This window comes from Erpetoichthys calabaricus, chromosome 17 (assembly GCF_900747795.2).
Source record: "Erpetoichthys calabaricus chromosome 17, fErpCal1.3, whole genome shotgun sequence".
In the NCBI taxonomy this organism is placed as follows: Eukaryota; Metazoa; Chordata; class Cladistia; order Polypteriformes; family Polypteridae; genus Erpetoichthys; species Erpetoichthys calabaricus.
The window spans coordinates 3,102,903-3,116,079 of NC_041410.2; the positions used below are offsets into that span (position 1 = coordinate 3,102,903).

General features: G+C 40.4%; 1 protein-coding gene across 2 annotated transcripts in view; it reads left to right on the forward strand.

Moving 5' to 3' along the window:
- LOC114668258 (upstream stimulatory factor 2-like) overlaps positions 1-13,177 on the forward strand; it is a 72,704-nt gene that overhangs the window by 28,639 nt on the left and 30,888 nt on the right. For both annotated transcript variants that reach the window (XM_028823936.2, XM_028823937.2), the window contains exon 3: positions 6,048-6,166. In XM_028823936.2, the coding sequence (XP_028679769.1) occupies positions 6,048-6,166 (119 nt within the window). The remainder of the gene's footprint in view (positions 1-6,047; positions 6,167-13,177) is intronic.

Consider the following 13,177-nt stretch of genomic DNA (forward strand, 5'->3'; position numbering starts at 1 on the left):
ATTCCTTTTAAAGATGATGCTGCTCAGGCATGTATATAGCAAGTTGTTCTAACATGCAATGTCTTGTACTGATTTCTATTTATAATCTTTCGGCTGCTCCCATTAGGGGTTGCCACAGCGGATCATCTTCTTCCATATCTTTCTGTCCTAGTCATCTTGCTCTGTCACACCCATCACCTGCATGTCCTCTCTCACCACATCCATAAACCTCCTCTTAGGCCTTCCTCTTCTCCTCTTGCCTGACAGCTCTATCCTTAGCACCCTTCTCTCATTATACTCAGCATCTCTCCTCTGCACATGTCCAAACCAACGAAATCTCGCCTCTCTGACTTTGTCTCCCAACTGTCCAACTTGAGCTGCCCCTCTAATGTCCTCATTTCTAATCCTGTCCATCCTCGTCACACCCAATGCAAATCTTAGCATCTTTAACTCTGCCACCTCCAGCTCTGTCTTCTGTGCCACCGTCTCCAGCTTATATAACATGGCTGGTCTCACTACCGTCCTGACTAATTTCTATTTATAATATCCTAAATTATATTTTCACAAGTCAAAAATCTAATTAGGGACATTTTGGCTCATGAAAACCCAGCAACTTTCTCCATTCACTTCTACAGAGTTTTCAATTAGAGGTATGTATAATTACATTTTATTAGTCAAAATTTGACTTGCCATTTCAGATATTTTATTATACTAAAACATAATTAAATATCTGAAATGTCTGAATAGTCAAAATGTAATTGCAGATATGTGAAATTCATATTCTGAAAAATGAAAATCTAATTACAAATACAGTATTTCTAATTGGCAATTGACTAGTGAAAATACAATTGTAGATATCTACAAAGGGAGTTTGCACTAAATGATAAAATAGCTTGCCATTAATTTCCAACTAGTCAAAACAGAATTACAGACTGGACCAGACTCTCCAGTGAAAAGCTCCGTAGAAGTCATGGTGTGGGGCGACGGGGGAACGTCCTTTGGGTTATACTGTGTGGTAAGACAGCCCCCGGGCACAGACAGACAGACACAGAATGTCCCAAAACACACACGTTTATTATAATAAACAGCACCACAATGCCTAAAACAACCAGTCTCTTCAGTCTCTCTCAATGCTTCTGCCGCCTTTACTCCTCTCCTCCCAAGCTCTGTCTTCTTCCTCCCGACTCCGGCTCGTCTACTGGAGGGTGGCGGCCTGTTTTATAACAACCCAGATGTACTCCAGGTGCTCTGTGACGATCTTCAAGCGGCACTTCCTGGTGTGGCGGAAGTGCCGCATGAGCACCTGGAAGCACTCCGGGTGTCCCTGGAATTCCTTCCGGCAGCACTTCCAAGTGCTGCCATCCAGGGTTCCATAAACGTCTGGGCGCCCTAACAGGGATGAGCTGCCAAGCTCTGATCCCATGGCTCCCTTGCAGACCAGGGAGGCTTCCTTCTCGTGGCCCATGGGAGGTATTGGCCCTCTCCCAGTTCTTCCAGGCATCCCAGCTGGGTAGAATCCCCAGCCGTCGCCCACAGCTGTATATTCTATAATGTAAAGTACGTAAATAGATAAATTTAATGTTCTGATTAGTCAAAAAAGGCATTTTAGATACTAGAAAATTAAATTGAAGAAATATAGTGATGACCCATTGAATAAAGTCAATACATGTGTTTTGTCTTGGTAGAGTAATATATATTGCTCTACTTTCCCCTATTGTATTATTAATATGTAGCCTTTGTCAGAATGCCTAATGTCACAGACTTACCACTGTTTATAAGGTATTATATAGTATATACTAGACAAAGAGCCCGTTTCGACAACGTAAGATGAAACAGGCACGAGTTTGTGTCAGCAGTGTATGAAGAACAAATGATAAGTAATGAAGAAGTTGTTTTGTAATGATTGTAGTCCGCTTTACTCATTACTGTACAGGCTTGTACTGTTAGTTGATGAATTTTCCAGGCCTATAGTATAATATTGAATGATGAATGTTCCAGTACAATATGGAATAGTAATAAATATAAACACCACAAACCTGATATAGGTGTATTGAATGAATGCATAATTGAATCAGAATGCGTAATTAGGCCTCGAGCTGTAGTCGAAATCGCCTTTCAGGCCTCTAGAGCTTTAATCGAAGTCGCCTTTCTCTTTGAATTTTTGCGGCCGTAAATCCGCCACTTACCGCGATGTTGGGGTTGGATGTTGGTCAAAGTCGCCTTTCTCTTTGAATTTTCGTGGCTGTAAATCCGCCGCCTGCTGCAATGTCGGTCTTGTAAGGTTTTTCGGGCGACTGCGCGTTCGGCTTCGGACGTGAGTGAGTGAGTGAGGAGGCTGGCGAATTATGTATACAGATAATTTATACCCACCTTCCCTTCTATATCTATAGGCAATTAGGTGTAGTGAAAAGACAAGCAGGAATGAAGTTACACATAAAACAATGTATTATTGGTAATATTCATAAATAATAACAATATGAAAAGTACATTTGAATATTGGCAACCATACAACCTGATTAAATGCTGATGTGTAGTTTCAGGCGGCACACAGACTTGTAATTATTTAAAATGTCTCTAGTTAAAGCATCATTCAGCTTTCTTCAGAACAGGCCGTATGCCTGTTCCAATATGGCTGCTAAACTGTGGTCTCCATTGTGTTGTCCTTTCAGTTCATGGTGTTATGGTCTTCATCAGTTGTTGGTTAGTAAGAGAGAGAGAATGTGGTTGAGCAAGCAGATTTATAGATTCTCTGTCCAACCCCTAGTGCCAATAGGGCATCATGGTACTTAAAAGATTTCTGATCCAAGCCAATTCCAATCTGACATACTTCAGACCAATGGGGGAATACAACATCTTAAAACCTGCCACCCCCCCAAGGCCACATGTTAAAGTAACCTGGCTTCCTTACGGGGGTTGAAAGGCTTTAGCAGAGAAACACTCGCCAAACTGGTTTAAAGCACACACCCCCCAACTCTGTCGTAAAATTCAAAGAAACTCAGTCGTAAAAGAGGGGCAAACATGAATTCCTCTCACCAAAGTAACACTAAATTACATTGCTTTTCCTAAATTACAAATAAAGGCATACAAAATATTTATCAAGTTATATGCAAAATCTCGCATCACAACAACATGTTAAAACAGCTTGCCATACAAGTGCACCTGTGCTGCTCAAGAAGACAGGAGTAGTTAAAGGACCGGCAGAATTTCAGTATTTTCTATAGACACGACTTCTAAGCAAGCTTGCTAGCACTGAAAGGGAGAGCTGCTGCAAATGCAGTTTAATTCAGTGGATTAAATGGATTCTAAAAAAAAGACCATGCTTTAGACATCCTTTAGCTGCCTGTTGCCCAGTTACTCATAAACTACGTTGTCCCTGTGCTGTAGTAAGTCATTCGGCCTTTCACATTCAGATGTCATCTTATCAATAGTGCAGTCAAAATGGTGAGACCACTTAACTGCTGTTTATGCATCAATTAACAACAGAACACGCAGAGCGTTTGTGGGCTAGATTAAGAAAAGTAAGAAAGTGATCAGCCAGCGGCACCAACTACCAAACAGTGAGGAGATTTGTTCAACAGTCCAACTCTTACGCAGATTGGTCACAGTTTTGTAATTTTATTTGGATGTCTGCTCTGTTGTAATTTTTTTTTTGCTTTTTTCTGAGTGCACATTAAAGTGGGTGCTATGTTAGACCATGGAGGAGCTCTGTTACATAATATGATGTAAAAGTAAGTGTTTCGGTGCAGTATTTCAATACGTACAGCACTTTATTTTTATGTACCCTCATTTATAGAATCTTTCCAGAATTGAACCATTGCTATTAAGTTCTTTGGTCATAACTGTGATTGAATTCTGACTGCGCCAATTCTGACTTGCACCGAAAAGGAGAAGTAGGCCGTTGTTTCCTTCCTGTGACCTGAGGGCTGCAGAAGAGCACTGAGGAGAAGTTTTAATAATAAAATATAATGCTTTTCTCTTCTTTTTCACCTTTCAAGATAATCAAATAAACAATGAAAACATTATTAGCAAGCAAATAATATTTGAACACTGTACAGCTTTTTGGATCCATTCAATGATCATGTGGTGCTTGCTTAGGCAAGTTCTTCCTTTTTATTAAATGTAAATTGTACCTCAAAATATAACAAACAACAACGCTTAAGACAAAGTGGTAGAATGGCAGAAGCTTCATCTTTATTTATTTATTTATTTATTTAAAGTGTGCCTGCTGCTGGTAGTATAACAACATTTAAATGTAGTCTGTGAGCTTCTGGGCTTACAAGAATGTTCTCTTAGCTCAGTACATCGGTCATTTTCTTTTGTGCTCCACAATGATGAGCGAGGAAACAAAGATGACTTTTTTCAGACCACAAAGAGGGACAAATGAGTGATGATAATTTTTTATTATTATTACTACTAAGGGGGCTCTGCCCCCTGCTCGCTTTGCTCGCCAACCCCCCATGCACCAGTCATTTCCCAGATCTGCCTCATGTGACGAATCGTGCTGTGCTTTTGGATAAACACGAATATCAATTCTGTCTTTGATATCTCCGTCTTTTGAAACTATTATCGCTGACAATTCGTCACATGTTGGTTTAATATATATGTGAGCGTGATCTTTCTGGTTCATATAGAAATCCAAGAAAACTTCTTTGTCCGTGTTTTTCAGATAAATTTCGTGTAAAGTGCGATACTTTTGGACATATGGATTTGTATGTATTAATGGTGGTAGAATTTGTAATACATCCAATTGTTTAATTTGATTCTATGTTGTATCACTTCTACGTGATCATAAATATAAACCTGACCAAATTGTGGTTTCTTTGAAATTAAACTTATAGTAGCTTTAATTGTTGTGTGACCACAGATTCTCATAGCATATGGTTCTGAATCGTGTAAATCTACGTTTTGAGCATTGAATGACGTGAACATGAGCAGATTATTGGAGATTCGGATATTTTGCCTGTAGTGTTTGTGGATTTCACTCTCACCAAATAAATCTTTTAATTCTTGTGGATACGCCTCTTCATTGGGAAGAAACACTACTTTCCCTGATGGCAGCACGAATTAGACGATCTACAAGTCTCCGACTTAAAGTTTAAAGCCGAACAATATATTCGATCTCTATTCACTGTTCCGTTATTTCACTGAGTAATAATTTCCGTTTGTTTGCGCTAATGCGATCTTTACTGTCAGTTTTTTTGAGACTTTTGAATTTTAGTACTTTCATCATCTCTAACCTGCTCTGCATGTGTATCGGGCCAATGTTTTTGAACCTCTTTATGATGTTCTACTTTATCTTATACTCTTTGTCTTTTATTTCCGGCCCCGGGCGTGATTAAATGTCTTGGCACAAAGTCTCGTCTCGTGGGACTTGAAATTATCTTTCTGAAAAAGTCTTGTCTTGTCCCAGGATTTTTTTTTATATAATAGTGATATATAAAATATTTTCACACCTTAAGTACTCTTTGCAGTTAGTAAGTGGAGCCCAGTTAGATTGAGTGAGTTACTCAGGGTCTTACAGGGAACTGACAAATTTGTGGTGTTGAGAGTTTGCTGCCTTAGCCAATATGCCATACTGCCTGCCTACAAATCTGATGCAATGTGTTTTTTTTTCTTTTCATTTATGTTTCAAGTGATCACAGCTTCATCCCAAGCTGGTGTGTCACCTCACCCATGTCTAGTAATTGAGGTATTATGTTCACCTGCTGTTCGTATGGTTTCCTTCACATTCCAAAGTCATGCACTCTGTTCATTGGAAACAAGTGCTACGGTGTGTGGAATTGACACCTGTGATGGACCGGCGTACCATTTAGGATATTTGTTACCTTGTTCTCCTAACTAGCAGAATAAAGTTCGTCACTTTGTAATAGAAAATGTGGATTTAGAGTTTTTGGAGTAGTGGGTAGCCCTGTGATGGACTGGTGTCCCACCAGTGATCGGTTCCTGCCTTGTCTAATATTTTTCATGGTAGGTGCCACCCAATGCTTGCATTGCAATAAGTTTGACAATAAATGAATAATAATTTGAGTGAAGGATTTGAAATTCCAACTATCTATTTATTCTCCTAGGTGACGGAACGGGAGCTGACGAGCAAACAGCTGTGGCTATTGCCAGCGTTCAACAGGCCGCCGCATTTGCAGATCACAACATCCAATACCAGTTCCGCACAGAAAACAGTGGTGGGCAGGTAGGTCAATGACTGCTCTTTCAAAGAATTCTAAATATATAGAAAGAATGATTGCAGTCGGGCCTATTTTTTTTTTTTGTTTTATTTTTTCTTACAGTTCTACTTCTGGGGTATATAATACATTTTTTGAATGCATCCTTTTAACACTTTAAATGAAAAAATAGCAACTAGGCAAGTTGTGTCCCTCACTCGCATTTCAAGGTCTTGCCTTGAGGACTTAGCTTATTTCCGCACTCTCAAGTCTGGTCAGTCTGTCTGCTTTGAGCTACCATATATACTCGTGCATAAGTCAGGTCTTGAAACCCGAAAAATTGATCATAAAATCAGTCCCCGACTTGTACGGCCATTCAAAAATACGACACTTCATTTTTTTTTTTGCTTCCCTCAATCTCACACCAGTTTCTCAGGCACATCGAATTTTATTGCAGCAGCGCCGTTACCAATTCCTTTTGCCACTACAACGACTTTTAATTTAAAACCAGCTTCATATTTTCTTCTGATCGAACACTCCATCGTAGATAAGGGATGCTCTTACGATAAAGGTGTATGAGGGTGTGAGATACAAAAAACAGTGCAAACGTTGATTCGGAATAGTTTGGGTATTACCGTGTGGTCACGTAGGTACAATGCATAAGAATAAAAGGGCATGTGCCCTATGGTTCCTCTCTCAGGTGAGCGTTAGCATATCGTAATCTCTTGGACCAATAGCGTGAGTTATACTTATATGACTGACATTATAAAATACCGGAAATTATACGGTAAAGTCAAGCCCCAACTTATCCGTGGGAGAACTTAAAACGCGAGTATATATTGTACATACTGTACAGTACAGTGATGCAGAGTGGCTGAGGATGCATTGATAAGCCACACAAATTGGAGAGGAAACTGTTAAGGGTGATTTTGTTTTTTTTGGTTTTTTATTGGGCAGCTGACAGAATTGAATTAATACAAGTCTCAATGTGTCACTTAGCAAATGAGTCATTCAGCTCTAAACCAAATCTGACAACCCAAAATGCAGCTCACTAGATCCAAGACGTAATGAAAGCTAGGTCAGTGTTCTTTTTTTCTTAAAGTAATTTAGCTGACATTATTATCGAAGATAACTGTACTGCACAGTGCATATATACATTTTTTTTTTACAATTTGTGCACCCAAGGGTTATTTATAATAACCTATGGCACTTCACAGTGATGCCCTTCAACTAGCAGTCTTATGATTAGCAGCCAACAGGGCACACTGCCAACTGGCACATGTTTGTTCTGTATACAATACATCTTAGTTGGTTAAAGAACTGATTTTTGCACTCTGTATATATTTTTTATTGTAGGGCCTTTTTTCACTTAAAATTGAGGGTTACCAGCTGAATGTGCATGTGACAAAAACTGGGCCAAGTGATTGGCTTTCTGTCTCCTGTGTCACATGCTGGTCAGGAGGGAGCCATGTGGGCTGGAAGAGGTTGTTTTTAGTAGCACAGCATCAGTGGAGAGCGCAGGCTCAAGGAGCTGAAGCAGTGTGTGCGCTGCACAATTATAAGGAACGATACTTGCCTAACCACTGGTCATTCTGAGAACATCTGATTATTTCCCTCTATGCGCATGAATGCTTGCAGATGACCTTTTATTTATTTGTTCATTTGTTTTATTTAAGATTAATAGAATTATTTTCTGTTAATGGTGAATTTGAATGGAGTCATCATCTTAAGTTTTTCAAGAATATGCCAGGCAGTGCATGTCGTTATCTTTGAAGACTGGACTGGAGACCATAAGGCTGTGGCTTAAAATCTCTGCTGTGGTGACTCTAAGCTAATTGCGTAACCATCTTGTGCGCAAATTATAAAGATGTGTGTCAGTAGGGTGCTTAGTGATGCAAACTATAATAGATGTCATTATATAATATTGGGACTGATTGCCACAGCAGATCACATTTTATTTTGTGACTTTTTTTTTTTTTAACTTGAATAATAGAAAGAGCAAGCTTTAGTTGCCTAAGCGGTAACCTGAAATAATCCATCACTATTTCTATCATCCGAAAGCGCTTTTTCCATTTCCATTGCCAACTTCATGGTGGCTGGAAAGCTGGCAACTTTCTGTGCAGCACAGGATGCAAGGCAGAAAAGGACCCCAGATTGGGTGCCAGTTAATTGGTGGGCACGTGACATGAATTAAAACCATCAATAATAAATTTGTTAAACTAGGAGGCCTAGCAGGGGAACATCTGCTTTAGGACAGATCAAAACCTGATCAGAATTAACAATTGACAGGATATGTGTGGGGGGGGTGGGTATGGATACATGTAGAAATAAAAGATACTGCAGTAGATGTGAAAGACAAATAGGATTGTGAGATTTATACTGTAGTGTATTGAAGTTCTTCATCTACGGTACATGAGTACAGTTTGGAGTTAATTACGTAAGGGTCAATTTCATCCATCCATCCATTATCCAACCCACTATATCCTAACTACAGGCCAACACAGGGCGCAAGGCAGGAAACAAACCCCAGGCAGGGCGCTAGCCCACCGCAGGGCACACACACACTCACACACCAAGCACACTGTAGGGCCAATTTAGAGAACATGCAAACTCCACGCAGGGAGGACCCAGGAAGTGAACCCGGGTTTCTTCACTGCGAGGCAGCAGCTCTACCCACTGCGCCACCGTGCCTCCCCGGGTCAATTTCACACATCTGAAAAAACACATTTCATAAGGATAGACATTGTTTGGAATGCATTGCTTAACTGGGGTTTAAAGTACCATCTTTTATGCCTGTAAATATAATTTCAGTACAATTTTTAGGAATACTTCGTGACTAATTATTAATGAGCTATTCTGGGTTAAGTGGCTTCCTCTGACTTTATCAGTCAGTCAGTCAGTCAGTCATTGACCAACCCGCTATATCCTAACACAGGGTCACGGGGGTCTGCTGGAGCCAATCCCAGCCAACACAGGGCACAAGGCAGGAACAAATCCCGTGCAGGGAGCCAGCCCACCGCAGGGCACACACAGACACACACACCAAGCACACACTTGGGACAATTTAGAATCACCAATGCACCTAACCTGCATGTCTTTGGAAACCCACACGGACACGGGGAGAACATGCAAACTCCACGCAGGAAGGACCAGGGAAGCGAACCCAGGTCTCCTTACTGCGAGGCAGCAGTGCTACCACTGCGCCACCGTGCCGCCCCTGACTTCAACATTGCTCTTACTATTGCTCTCCGATAGACTGGCAACTAGAAGTGTGCTCACCTTTGAAAGAGATGACACACAATTTTCCTTTTAAAACTGGCATAGTGGTTAGCACTGCAAAAAGTCTGGGTTCAAATTTTGATTTGGTAACTCTCTATATAATTTGCATGTTCAGCTTGCGTTCCTGTGGGTTTTTTTCCAGGTTCTCTAATTTGCTCACACACTTCAATAATGTGTTTAACTAGCAACTGAAAATTGCCCCTTAATCCTTGAGTGTGGGCGAAGGGGTGTGCCCAGTTCATAACTGACTCCTGCTTTGGGGATGATGCTGCTGAGCTAGGCTCTGGCACCCATGACACTGAACTGATTACCCGAGGTTGATCCGGCTCATTGTTGAGGACCTGAGTGGCTGGACTAGGTCAAGGGGATGCCCACGTAACACCTGGCTGCAGTAGGTAAAGGGTCATTTCCAGAGGGTGGGGGTCTGGACCACATGTCTGCCTAGGGGGTTGCCAACCAGGATCCCAAGGTGTTTTGTTGTGTGATGGGTTGCCTGCTCCCCAACCTGACCTGACCTGACCTACAGGCTAAGGCAGGGGTGGGCAAATTCATTCCTGGAGGGCCGCAGTGGCTGCAGGTTTTTGTTCCAACCCAATTGCTTAATAAGAAGCACTTATTGCTCAAGTAACACTTCTGCTTCATTTTAGCTATCTCCCTCATTAAGATTATTAACCCTTATTGCTTATTTAAGTCTTAAACAGCTGCATTCTTGGTTTTTAATTGCTCCTTATTAGCAATAAGATGCAAATGACAAAAGAAACCAGCAGTTATCCATTTTGCTTGTTACCCTTTACACCTGTGTGTATTTATCGTGCACTATTTGGTTTAATTAAATACTTGGAAGGAAAAAGAAGAGAAAAAAGAGAAGGATTGAGAATTACCCATCCGTTTTACACTTCAAAGTATTTGGATGATATCCTTAGAATGGAAAAAAAAAGCTAGGATATGAGAATGACCTGACATAGCAGAGTTAAAGCACTAACAAGCCATGAAATGTAATTATCTATCTATCTATCTATCTATTGGCAAGGATTGTTTTCTAATTTAAGCAACTGGGTTGGAACAAAAACCCGCAGCCACTACGGCCCTCCAGGAGTGAATTTGCCCACCCCTGGGCTAAGGTGTTGGACCAGAAAACACAAACCAGCCGTTTCAGATACTGTCACTGGTGCCCAGCGTGATTTCATTTTAACAGATTTCCATAGGTGTACTGCATATGTGGTTTTCTTGAATCAGGTATTACTGACGGAAGTTTTTTCCTCATTTTCTAATATTTATCCTTGATCCTATATAGTAATTAAATAGAAATTACCACTTGTTCCTTTCACTGAATTTGGAAATGAAATGCTATTTGGTGAGTGCATGAAACATGAAATAAATATAAAATCTACTCAGACAGGTTACATTTCTATAACTGATCTCAGCCACTGCATCAGACAGATTTTCTTCTGGTGTGTAGGAGCTTTTAGAATACAGAAACACTGAATTGTTTTGAAATAAGCAGCTACAAGCACAACATTGTTAATGTTTTGATTTTGTGACTATTTTTTCTTTTTCCGTGTTGCATATTTGCCCTTTCTTTTACAAATAGTCTGACATAGTGTGGTTAGCTAGGAGTAATAACTGGATGAAGTCACCAGCTATACCAATAAATAGGATGACTGTACGATGTTTGGGGATATTTTTGTGCTCAGGCCAGCCGCTTTCCAAATGTTCATTTCCTGAATGTCACTGCTGAAATAGGGCACCGTTTACAAGAATTTGGCAAATATGTATTTTCTGTACATTTTTTTTTAAATTTAGAGATCTTTGCCACTTCCCTTTTAAAAAGGGGAAATACAAAGTAATTTGTGACTTGCTACAAACCCGATTATAGTTAATGTACTCCAGTAAATGCAATGCATTTCCTGCATAAAATGAGGCAGTATTTGAAATATGCTTTTAGATAATTCTCCTAGGTCCAAAACATTAATAACACTGCACTGATTTAAAAGTGTACAGTATTTGCAGGTATTTGGTTTACCTGTGCCAACTTGGTGTCCTTAGGGATTTATGTTCTCCTAATTTCACATCAAAGAGTTTTTTCTTTTCCTGTCATCTGTTGCCTTTTGGTTTTAAACGTATTAAGCATCTACTGTATCTCTTTACTAGCTGCCCCCTGTCGCTCTGCCCACATAGTAGTGAAACAGGACAAACTTTAAATATCAATAATTAAAAAAAAAAAAAAAAAAAAGTAGTAATTTGTATTGAGAAGAATTTATATATGATAGCATCTGTATCCGAGGGCTTCTTGATATGTAATATTTTTGCTTTTGGGGCGAGAATGTAGCTGTGATCTCTCTCAAACTTTGGCACTGTATCTGATCGTGTTCAACTCTGAAGGGAGAGCGTCCCCCACGTGGGGAGAAAAGCCCGTGGCTGTGATATCTCTGCCAATCAGCAGCTACTCTCTCTATAACACGCGTAGCTCTGATCCCTCAGAAATGTCAAACATTACTCTTTAACAGTCTCTAGGTGGTGATGCCTGCTGAACAAACAGGTATTGCTAGCTAATCTGTGGCAAGAGGTAGAGTGACTCGAACAGAGGCTAGCACGTGAGTGAGCAGGGCCCTGCCCAGCTCTGTACTCCTGAGGCCTGCAGCCTGTCTCTTGGAGTCGCGTGAATAAATCGATGCTACAACCGAACGATGACACTTAGTGCAATGAGAAAAGTTGCAAAATCAACCAGAATGTTCAAGCAAATTATAGAAAATGACCCAATCTAAATCCATTAAGTAGTTCTGTCATGAAAAGCGGACAGACATACAGGCAGAAAGACAGACATTGGATTTTATATGTTGTAAGGTTTCTAAACTCTTTTGGGACTACCCCTAAACGAAATGCCCAAGAGTGTCCAGAAGCGCGATTGCCACGTCTGTAGAAAACAGCCTATCAGTTGCCAGTGCAACCGCAGGCTTCTCAGCGCTGTAGCACTTCGCTGCGAAAGCAAATCCGAAAAGATCACGGTCACACTAAAAGCGTCTGCCTTCGATGGGTGATGCAAGGAACATTATAACTACAGGGAACAGTATTACCTGACTGCTGTGTCTTTGTATAGGAGAGTGGCAGATCCCGTCACAATAAATAACCCTGCTGTTCCTGCTTCAAGGGAAGTAAAAGCTGGTTTTGCTAAAGTTCTGAGACTCGGCCTTGTGTTTTGGGGTACAAGACAGGGACTTGCACATCATTATATATATATATAATAATGTAATATAATAATATAAATATACATGCAACATTCATGATCTGCTTCTCGCAACTGAAGAGGGCCCCGTGGCAGATGTTTGCTGAATGGCAGACCAAATAGACGCGTTACCTGGTAGGTAACCACCCATACAAATTAGGTCGGGACTCAGACTACGAATGCAATGAATATATAAATAAATAAATACGCTACCATGGCTGTTTGTTTGTCTATCCAGGATTTTAAATCACCTGTAGCTCGCAAACCATTTGACCTATTGACCTGAAATTTGGTACACATATACTACGTGACATCTACTATCCACTTTCGGGGTGATGATTGACCTCCAAGGTTATTCCTCTTTTTATTTTTATTTTATTTTATTGTAGAATCAACTCTTGGCAGTACAGTACAGGCGCCACTCTCATTCCCTACCACCTTCGCCGTCACTTCCTCTACCTCTTCATATCTTAAGACTTCAAACTGCCTCACAAATGATTTAAGTGCCAGCTTAAGTGAAAAATTAAGGAAAACGTAC